Here is an 11,610-nt window from a genome sequence, read left to right on the forward strand (position 1 = left end):
ACTAAACCAAAATTAGCGCCGAGCGCCGGGCATGTTTTGCCGCTTGTGGACATGCATTTTTCATGAAAAACAAATAGTTGAGTGAAAAACATCAACAACAAACCGTACACTATAAGCGCTGTTGCTGCTGCGCTGTTGCACACATCGTTAGTCTGATTAATGTAAATCAATTTGGCTGGTGAATGTTAAGTTCATGGCTGCCAGTACAAGTGTTAAAACACGTTCCGGGCCGTTGATACTTGAGCAGTTTTCACAGCCTCTTTTTGCCGCCAAATCGCCATTTTTATTAAAAGCCCCCCTCGTCATGGCGGGAAAAGGTCAAGTTCGCAGACTTGCGCCGACTCGCACGTGCAAACATAATTGCATTTGTAAAGTTATCCAAGGATTTTTTGAAGTCACATAAAAGAGTGTGTGAGTGTGAGTTGTTAAGATTTGTTGTCATCGACTCGACGAGTCCGTGACAGTGAAGTCGCGACTAGCTCACCTTGTGGTGGCTGGAAACTGGCAACCCGCACCAAGATATAGTTTGAACGCGGTGAGGTGATAAGCACGTGATGATGTGTGTGTTTGTTGGTTTCATTTTATCGAGAGAGACAGACTTTGTTTGCTTATGATAATGTGCTGCCAGTTGCAATGCAGGAAGCAAAAACAGGTGTCTTAGTTGTCTTAGTCAACGGTGGCTTGATAGTTAGAGTATTTATAATGGTTATGGCTGCGCTCTTAACTCCTGGGAGTTCTTAGATGACCTAGGACATCCCAAAACATATAAAATGTAGTCTACCATATTCACTGTAGCTATGCGGATATGATCTGGGGTCAAAATCGACTGACCTATTGCTTGTTACGGCGGTAGACTCTCAGGTCGTAACTTCTTGATGCTTTTGGATGACCCAAAACACTACATTGTATCAGCAAAGTATTCTTCTTAACTCTCTAAAGTAATATGGGTATGATCTGGGGTCATAATCCAATGACCTATTGCTTGTTACGGTGGTATACCTATAGGTCATAACATCCGGAAGGTTTTGAAGGACCCAGAGCTTTCCTTTGTATCAGCAAAGTTTTCTACCAAACTTACTAACCTATTATGGGTATGATCTAGCGTCACAATCTAACGACCTTATACTTGTTACGGTGGTAGACCAATAGGTCATAACTTCCGGAAGCTTTTGGATGACCCAAAACACTCCTTTGTATCAGCCAAGTGTCTACCAAACTCACTAAACTTATGTGGGTATGATCTGGGGTCATAATCCAATGATCTACTGCTTGCTACGGTGGCAAACCCATAGGTCATAACATTCGGAAGCTTTTGGATGACCCAAAATACTTCTTTGTATCAGCATAATTTTCTGCAAAACTCGCTAACCTAATGTGGGTATGATCTGGGGTCATAATTCAATGACCTATAGCTTGTTATGATCTGGGGTCAACATCCAATGACCATATTCCAACGACCTATTGCTTGTTACGGCGGTAGACCCACAGGTCTGAACTCCAGAACATGAGTGACCTAGGACATTCCAACATATCAACAAATAAGTCTACCATAATCTGTGAAGTTATCTGGATATGATACGGTGTTACATATCTTACAGCTCAAGTTCATCTCTGTTGCTAGTAGAAAAGGTTAGGTGATATTTCTCAAAGTCGAACTTACCTCAACACCGTCGCATGATGCTGCGTGTGCGTCTCCGACTCCCGCTTCCGGCCCGAGTAGCTCACCACCGTAATATGCCGGGTCTGGGTTCTCACCACCCTCCTCACCCGGCTCCTCCCATCCCCCACGTACACCACCGTCGTCTTCTTCTTGCTACCACTTCCGTCACTAGTTCTACTACTCCCTCCTCCCCCACCGTGCTCACTACTCCCGTTGCTAACGCTCACACTAACGCTACTCCTCTCCGCACTCCGGCTGTGGTTATGCCCGTGACTGTGCCCGTGATTGTGGTTGTTGTTGCTGTCGTTTCTTCGCCGCTCACCACCCTCTCCTTCCGACTTGAGGTTCAGACTGTCCAGCTTTTCACTGAGGTCGTAGTAGCTGCTGTGCTGGTGCGGGTAGTACCGGAAGTAACCCTCGCCGGACGCTCCCGAACCCCCCGAGCTGAACGCATTCTGGTAACGGAGCTTCTCGCCTTCGCCGTGCTGGTGAAAGTGTGACCGGGGCGAGGATCGCGACGAGGACTTGCGATCTCCGGACGAGGAGGCACTCGGGGTGTGCCGGTGGTGGTGGTGACCTCCGCCGACGGCGATCCCGCCGTGGTAGTGCCGGTGGTGGTGGTTCTTGAAGTGGTGATGGTCCACTCCGCTGCCACCGTACAGTTCCGGATCGAGCATTGTGTTTCGAGGGCTCAAGATGGCGTCACCACGCCTGGCATTGTGTTCTGCGCGTCTACAGCGAGTGCCTCCACAAGTCACGGGTATTGTTAATTAATTACAAACGTGCACCAGCTAGACCTAGACGATTTAAATTTCACTTTTAGCTAAAAACTTTCCTTTGTCGACACACACAGACACAAATTCACACACAAAGGTGCCACTTTTAGTCATTTCTCCGCGACTAAGCTTTCAAAACAATGCCGTAGCACTTTAAACTAGTCAACGCTAGGTGGCGGGGCGGCAGCTGTAATTTTTTAATTTCTTCTGTTTCGTTTGCGATTTCGTCGGGTTCGTGGTTAGGTTTTGCGCGTTTTTGGGCGGGAAATTCGATTAAGCTGAGTTTGGCAATTATTTTTGGTCGTTCGTGGCGATCGATGGCTGGATAACAAATTTCTCCTATTGGTCGAAGGGGGAAGAAAAGAGTGAGGTTATGGTTATGGCTGCGAAGAAAATCGATCCCGCGAGGTGGTGATCGATTGATTGATACTTCCTGAAAGTCATTTCTGGTGTTTTAGCTGGGCACGTGGTTCTTCGTCGATCGGAAAGGGTGTGAAAAATGCGCGCGAAAGTGGAAAACCATGGCGCAATCGGTTCGTTTCAGATGGATGGAGGAAAATAATGGCTCCATAAACGTAATGGAGTGGCGAAGAATTGCTTTTTCAGTACGGACGTAGGAATTGATATGCCAATTTCGCACACACTTATTCTATTGCGAACAGTAGTGATTTTGTGGAGTGGTCAGTGTAGTGAATCGCGTTGTAGCTGTCAAAGCGATCTGTCAACATATCAACCTGTCAACAAGTCAATCTTTTAACAAGTCGATCTGTTACAACCCGGGAGCATGTTGACAGCTCCCATACAAACTGAGCGTACCCCTTTTTGTGGGCCCAGTGGGCCTAAGATGGCGGCCTTTGCTATCATCTAGCCAAACATTGGAAAATGGCAAATAGTTTAAATTAATATAGTTTTTGCCTTGTTTCGGTTTAAAACAACATAATAAGCATTCTGGAATCATTTTCTTGAAAAAATTGTTTTAAGATACGCCACGTTAAAATATTAGTCTCGAACAGTTAGAGGGAGCGTGCCGCGAAAGCCGTCACGAAAAAAAAGTTTCCCATGCAAATTTTGAGTTGCGATTTTAATGGGCGGACTCCGACGAGGTCCACTTGCCATCTGTCGGTGGAGACGCGCAACTCACGAAAACTGTCATGTTAGGGGACGGCTGATCTGTTAACATGTCAATCTGTCAAAAAGTTTATCTGTCAGCATGTCAATCTGTCAAAATGTCAATCTGTCAACATGTCATTCTTTCAACAAGTCAATCTGTCAATTGGTCAACGTGTCAATCTGGCAATATTTCAGTCATCAAATAATTTTGACTTTACGCTTGAGAATTCAATTATTGTTTAAGATTAATTTTTGACTCAATGTTTCAGTCGGTTTACATCTAATTGTTAGTCGCAAATTCAGTTCAGTAACTGTCAAATACTAAAAACTTACTCAAACACACTTGAATATTTAAATTTTACCCCACAACAAAGTTCAAGAACCACTCATTTCGCAAACTCATGCGTCACTGTTTACCAACGGTAAACAAAAACCGCTCATTCGTCGCAAAAAGCGTAGCCTCTACCCCCGAAAAAAAAAACAAAGTCGGTGGACAAATCCGGGAATTACCCCTCGTCTCAAGCTAACTGTTCATTGCGACAGACACAGACGGAGTCAACAACAAAACACAACTCGCAACTTTGCGTGGGACAGAGCCGCCGAATCGCGGTGACCACTTTGTTGACCTCCAAATTGATCCCTCCCCGGCTTGTTGTTTACTTCTGCGCGGAGGTGTCAAACGAGGGTAAGTGGCTTGTTGTTTGGACGAGGAATGAAAAATTTTGGCTGGCTATTCTGGGCAGACTACTTCGAGTACAGTGAAAACCAGCTTTTGCGATATTTGTTCAGAATGACGAACTGTCACTTTCAAACTAACACAAACTCTACTGTTGCAAACCACAGGTGGTTTGACCGTTATTCACTTGACACTTTTAAGTTTGAACACAGAACAAAAACAATTCCCGTAATCATGAATTGTGTTCATGAATTTGAGAACAACGAAGGAACTTATTCATGAGTATGGTACATTAGGGTGTAATATGGTTGTATGGAAAAAAATAAAGTTGTCCAAATTTAGCGAGCACAGCAATTTTTCAGTTCCTTTTGGGGTCCTAAACAACTCCCCAAAGTTTGGGAACTATTGGTTTAGTCCTCACTTTGCGCAAAGCGATTCAATTTTCCATATAAATTTGTATGGGAAAAACCATTTTGGATTTCGATATTTATAAAATCCACGTTTCACGCTGTACTAAAACCGGATTCATATTCGGATGCTCTAGAAGGTGCTCTACAACTTTCCGAAGAGATGGTGCTAACTTGCTCTAAAAAGATACAGCGTGTTAAAAACTCGTCTAAAATGTGTTTTTTGCTCGAAAATCACGTTTTAGACGAGTTTTGAGGACGCTGTATCTTCTCTTAGGGACATGCTAGCACCATACTCTCTTCGGGAAAGTTGTAGAGCACCTTCCAGAGCATTTGAATATGAATCCGGTTTTAGTACAGCTTAAAACGTGGATATTATAAATATCAAAATTCAAAAAAATGGGTTTTCCCATACAAATTTATATGGAAAATTGAATCGCTTTGCGCAAAGTGAGGACTAATCCAATCGTGCCCAAACTTTGGGGAGTTGTTTAGGACCCCAAAAGGAACTGAAAAATTGCTGTGCTGGAAAATCGATTTTGATATTACACCTAATGAATATATTCCTACCTGGTTCTCAAATTCATGAACACAATTCACGATTCCTAGAATTGACTTTTTTCCGTGCAGTTCACCTTTAAAATTGACGAACTGTCAAAATATACGTTTGGTAGTGTGTGAGCGCCGTGTAAAACGAGCTTGATGTTTAAAAATAAACCAAAACAAACGTTTTGTGGTGTGTGTAAAAGCGTTTCTTTTCTCCAAATTCACTAATGTCCAACTACCGAAGCTTCACTATACAGACAAGATCAACTCTGTTGATATTTTGTTCTGCGGATAAGTTATTACGAGTTTTGTTTTGGACTAAGCCGGCTCTCGATGTGGCAACTTTGGCGTGTGCGTTGGTGAAATTAATCTGTCTGGCAGCTCTGGAGTGTGACAGCTGCGGGGCCCTAAAAATAAACCCGACATTCGATGCAGGAGACCGCCAAGATGTGCAACTCAAAAATGATGTCGATTTTCCAAAAAAAAAGTTTTACGCAACCGAGATCTCGAGTGGTCACGGGATGCAAGGGAAAAGTTGTCCAACTTTCCTTTTTTTCCAAAACTTGTCCAGTGCTGCCGTGCTCCGTAATTACGGAGCAATTTATGACATTAAAATTTACATAACCTATCCTTGCGCCGAATAAATCGAAAACAAAAACTGGACCCCCTTTCAGGAGACCATTTCTCACACACAAAAAGGTGCACAAAAGCGTGAGTAAAGTCATATAAAACGTCCAAATTAAGCCAATCTCGGTTCGCATTTAATACGATCAGCTGCGCGATTAGCGTCCGCTTTGCATTACCTGGCGAGGACCGATTATGATCTTCGGGCTCACGCGAGCATAAACATGATTGTCGTCGTTGCACGCTTTCTTCGGACACCGAAATTTCACTTTGATGGAGTCGGCTTGGACTTCCCCTTCCCGTAAATGGCTATAAATATTAAATTTAATTTGCATGGTGCGGCGCGCACCCTGGTGGACTCTCTAACAAGCTCGAAAAAAGACAACACCCCTTTGTTCGTATCGCGTTTTTGGCGTCATTTTCAATGTCAAACTGATCAGGTCTATTGGGGCCGCGCTGGGGAGGAGACAATTGGCGTGGTAAAGTCCGGGACCGGTTTTGCACGAGGAGGTTTTGAGGTTCAAGTTGACACGATGGTCTCACTTTCCTTTTAGGAGCAGCGTCCAGCATGAAATGTGAGCTAGACGCGGTTTTTGGTTTGTTTACAAACGACGGTTGGACGACAAGGTTTTGGGCGCCATTTTTAGGTTAAGCTGCATTATGTGACGGCGTTTGTTTACCTTTTCTGGGCGCGTAGAAGGTTGCAAGCGAGGGGGGTTTGCGGCTCTAAACGGAACTGTGGCAAATTAAGTTGTAGCTTAAACGGTCTTTGGAGGACGAACACCATTTTTGTTTGGGGCTAAATATGGTCATTAGGTTTCAGAATATCACCATCGGTTTTGGTTTGTTAATACTGACTAAGTGGAGATGGATTCGAAAATTATGACCCTACTTTTGGAGTAAAAAGAACAATTTCTGAGCCACTGTAATTTTAGGCAAACACTTCAGAGGTCATTCTTGTAGCTCTGTTTGTCACATCAAATCAAATAAAAAAAGAACAATTTTTAGATTCCACATTGGAGTTGGATTCTGTAACTTCAATATTGTGATGCAATTTACAGGGTGGTTAAAACATTTTAGTTAGCAGCTAGCGATAAGATTCAAAACTACCTCTGAGTAGATATTTGGATTTTGGATTTTTTTCGCGACTTTTTAATATTATTTTTTTATTGAGAGGAAACTTTGTCCATGTCCAATTTTACATTATTCGTTTTTCCGTTCAGGTATCTGAACAATGTTGGGTGCTGGTCATAAAAATGGGTAGTAAGTGTATGAAATTCTATATCTTGAGAAAGGATTTTCTGATCGATTTGGTGTCTTCTTTCAAAGTTGTAGGTTATGGTTAAGACATTTCAGAAATGAAAAATCCCTTCATTCATTGATCCTTTTATGACTAAAAGTTGAATTCCCAAATTGCTTGTTTAATTTTTTTTGTTTTTTTTTTTGCGTTTTGGAGAACTGAAAAAGACATCTTAGAGCCACAATGCGTGATGTTGTTGCTAAATCTGGTTTAAAATATATGATTATGTAAAAAAAGTTTTTTTTTGAAAATATCAGAAAATCTGGACAAAAAATAATTAAACATAATTTTTTCAAAGCAAAACGAATTTGTAATCGAAAAGAATCTTATTTTTTTTAATAAATGGAAATGTTTTGATAAATACCTTTAGGTATTTATTTTCGTTTTTTAAAGGTGTTTTAGTTTTGAAACATATTTTTGATAGAAAGGCACCTTTGAAGAAATATTTTGGATCAGCTGATACAATTTTCCCGGGATCCTGGGATATTTTCGAACCAGTAATATAATCTATGTTTTCACTATATGGGTTATTCCAGGTCAACTGGGTACACTTTTGTAATCGACCTTCACCGATTTGGACCAAACTTAAAGGAAACGTTCATATATCGATAGTTAACAGAAATCCCAAGTTTGGTACTGATTGGATCATCTCTCTATTTTTGGCACCGCCCTCTTTTTTACGATTTTCTAAAAAACGTTTTTTTATTTTAATCAAAACTTTGCAACCATTCTAGCAAAAGAGAGATGCATTTTATAGAAAATTGTCCAAGGAAATCGATAAAATAAAATTTTAACCCTGAAATGCCACCTTATATTATATTTTATCGTTTTAAGTATTAAAATTTAGTTTTGACCAATTCTTTATATTTTAATTTGTTTTATTTTATCTCCATCGTGTTCCCCGGACAATAATAATCCATGTAGACCTCAAAATAAAATGAACTGTTGGCGAGAAACAGCGATTTTACTGAAAAAAGATTTTGCGCAGGACTCGGAAGTACATGGTGTACTTTTCAACAAGAGGGATGAATCCAGCATAGTTCGGTTTTTATATCCGAGAAACTTATTTCGGATTTGAATTCATAGGGCAGAGTGATGCACAAAATCAAACTTTTTTCAGAAAAATCGCTGTTTCTCGCCATTAGTTCATTTTAGTTTGAGGTCTACATTGATTATTATGTAAAATTGTCCGGAGAACACGATGGTGATAAAATTAAACAAATAAAAACATAAGGAATTGGTCAAAACTGAATTTAAAACGTTAAAATATAATATTAGAGGCCATTTGAGGGTTCAAAATTTATTTTTATCGAATTACTTGGGCAATTTTCTATCAAATGCAACCTGTAAAAAGTCTTTTGCTCGAATAGTTTCAAAGTTATGATTAAAATAAAAAAAAGATTTTTCAGAAAAACGTCAAAACATAGGGCGGTGCCAAAAATAGAGGGATGGTCCAATCAGCACCAAACTTGGGATTTCTGTTAACTATTGAACCCTTTAAGTTTGTTCCAAATCGGCGAAGGTCGAGTCCAAAAGTGAACCCAGTTGACCTGGATTGACCCATATTTATTATTTGTATATTTGTTGTTTCAAGCCTCAAATCATAGAGTTGTATCAATACTATTAATTGGAGATAATCTAAACTTCACTTGAACAGGGACAGCAGTTTTTAGATAGCTTTTAATATTTTTTTTTGTTCTTTGTTGTGCTTTGGATTTTAAATGAACAACAATTTTAATACATTATGTCAAATAAATTAGTCTCTTAAAATAGTATTCATTGTATTTTTTTTGAATCGACAGAAAAACATTAAAAAATGTTAAAAAAAATTCTAAAATAATATGAATTAATAATAAATAAAATGATATGCAGTCAATGTCAACATTTAGACAATTGAGATATTTGAAAATATTCTACAAATTATCTTTAACTGCTGTTTGAGGAAAATTACAAGATATGATTATTTTTTTTAAATATAAAATGACATAGAGTTGCGGATCTGTGAACTACATTTTTCTACAATTTACCCCAATAAGCCAATTCAATGCTCTTAATACGGCGAAAAAAAAATAATGTTATATAATTCTTATCGATTACTAAATATTCAACTGTTAATTTTTTTTCACAACCAAATCTAAATTTCTCTGCAAAGTATAGATTTTTTTTTTTAATTTGAGAAAACCGTTTTGAGAAATCCCGGGATATGGGAATTCCCACCTTTGGAAAAATCCGGGGAACTTGTCCCTAGAATTCCCGGGATAGCCGCACTAATTCGAAGTCTTCTGAAAAAAAAAATCACTTCGGATTATGGAATCACAAAAAAGCTTCATTTCAAAATTTGAAGCTTTTTACTGATCTTAAAAGGACTGTCTGAATAGGCTGTAGTCCCGATTCGCCCCAGATGACGGTATCTTATTTTGAGTCGTTAAGTTCAAATATGACCTCAAAATGATCTTAAATGATTTGAAAATTGTGATTCCAAAATGGCATTTGGTAATGTAACAGACAATCAAAATGGGGTCGTAGAACTCAAATATTAAAAGTGATAAAAAACGAAAACAATATTTTTTATTTCCGTGTATAAAAATGTTGAAAAGGTTAACAAAAAACAATCCAACCAAACATATGCGAACAATACAATTTGCCTTAATTTCATAACAAGAATAAAGTCGTATTCCCTAGAGTTTTGAAAATTGTATGATTTTCATCAATAATATAATAGAACTGAAAAAGCAAAACTTGGTCTTAAAAATCATGGCGCACCAAAATATTAAAAAATGGTATAATTGTAAAAAAAATAATTTAAGGAACCCGCGAAACCCTGAAATGATCTATAATAGAGATGGATTCTGTTTGAAGGTCAACGATATTGGAGATGAACAAGTTACAGGGATGCGGAATAGGATATTTCCAAACGACTTTCACCTATGTTCCAGGCTCCAACTCCTACTTTACAACAGTTGTTATATCAGGTTATGACTACGGAGATGGATTCGATGCTGTCACGCTTGTTCGACAAACCAAAAAGATCATTTATAGATTTTAACATCGATCGAAGACATCGGTAGAGATGGATTGACAGCATTATTGGAAGTGGTCATGCAGCTCTTGGAGATGGATCGTGAGTCACTCCAACTTCAAATTGATTCCAAGTCATGACTGACTGCACAAAGAACCGCTTCTTGAGTTATGGCGACTACCGCTAATACAGTTTATTTGCGAGTCATGACATGGCGTCGATTCCGCCCAATTTGCACCACCAGCACAGAGCGCTGTCACGACTTTATCGTCACCCGTCTAATTGGGACTTTTTGGCTCACAAAGTATTGGTCAGCGCAGGCGGTTGAAATATGAGCGCTTCATTTCTCTGGCGTCATTGCGCGACAAATTTGGAGGCAGGCAGCTGCACTTGCACAACAGCTGCCGCGGGTGTCCATCGGAAGTTAAGGTTGGCCCGAATTATCTCACAAGCGACGGGAATTCTTCGCGTTTAATTGAACCAGTTTTACGATCGGCTTCCGCCATAAAACTTGCCACTTCCCAAGGTGACGGGGGCGCCAAGAGATCCAAATTAACGTCAACTAATTGCTTTTGGTGAGGAAGTAAGCAGTAGATGATCATCAGATCTACATTCTCGAATAAAGCACGCGCGCCCTGACCATAAACGATATTTGTTAGTCTCATTTTTCTTCTGAAGAAAGAAACTGGGAGATTTATGTCTCCCTTTTATCTAGCACGTGTTGACTTTCGCTTTCCCTAGAACCGCGGCTTGATTCCGTCAACGTTACGTAACTTTATTGGGCCAACATAGCTTTGAAATGTTCACCTTTGTGGATCTCCGCGACCAGTTGCGTTGGATAACCTCACGAAGAATTTCTTCAAACGAGATTGTTTTTGTTTGGGGCTCGGCTTCTCCAGTTTAGACCTAACCTCAAAACTGGTTCCCAGAGCGGTCGACTTGCGTGGTAGCTGTCGTGTAGTGTCGTGGCGCGCAAACAGCATGCAAGTACCCTCCAAAGTCTCGCTTTGAGCATTTGTCCGCGTTTTCTAATTTGCGTTCACTTATGGTGAAATGTGTAGGATGTGGGACACTAGCGTGCGGTCGATCCAGTTTGAGGTGCTGGCATTGTTGAAATATTCTGGGCATTTCCAAGCGGCGATACGTCATCGATATCTGGGAACGGCTTTCTTCCGACTTCAAAGCGCGTTCTACCGACTCAGGGAAGTGTCGATGAATCACCTTTCAAATACGGACTTCAAAACCGAGGTACCCACGCAGGATGTTTGAGCGTCTGGTTCAGGTAAGTGTTCAGTGATTCAGTGGAAGTGAGTTTTCAAAAACGAACTTCAAAAATAAGGTACTCATGCAGTATGTCATGTTTGTCTGGTTCGGGTAAGTACTAGTGATTCAGTGTAGTGTGAAACAGTGTAAAGAGTGACTGTCAATTCTGTCAATAGCTGTCAATGAACTTCCTGTTTGAAGTCTTGTTAAAAAACAATGTTGCCAGTGA

At 40.2% G+C, this 11,610-nt stretch overlaps 1 protein-coding gene across 1 annotated transcript in view; it reads right to left on the reverse strand.

The window, feature by feature from the left end:
- The window catches only part of LOC6034680 (IQ motif and SEC7 domain-containing protein 1), a 95,613-nt gene extending 92,842 nt beyond the window's left edge, over window positions 1–2,771 (reverse strand). The window contains 1 exon segment of the mRNA XM_038253510.1: window positions 1,661–2,771. Within this exon segment, the coding sequence (XP_038109438.1) occupies window positions 1,661–2,337 (677 nt within the window). The 5' untranslated portion in view covers window positions 2,338–2,771.
- Window positions 2,772–11,610: the final 8,839 nt, after the last annotated feature.

This window comes from Culex quinquefasciatus, chromosome 2 (genome assembly GCF_015732765.1).
Source record: "Culex quinquefasciatus strain JHB chromosome 2, VPISU_Cqui_1.0_pri_paternal, whole genome shotgun sequence".
Taxonomy (NCBI): Eukaryota; Metazoa; Arthropoda; class Insecta; order Diptera; family Culicidae; genus Culex; species Culex quinquefasciatus.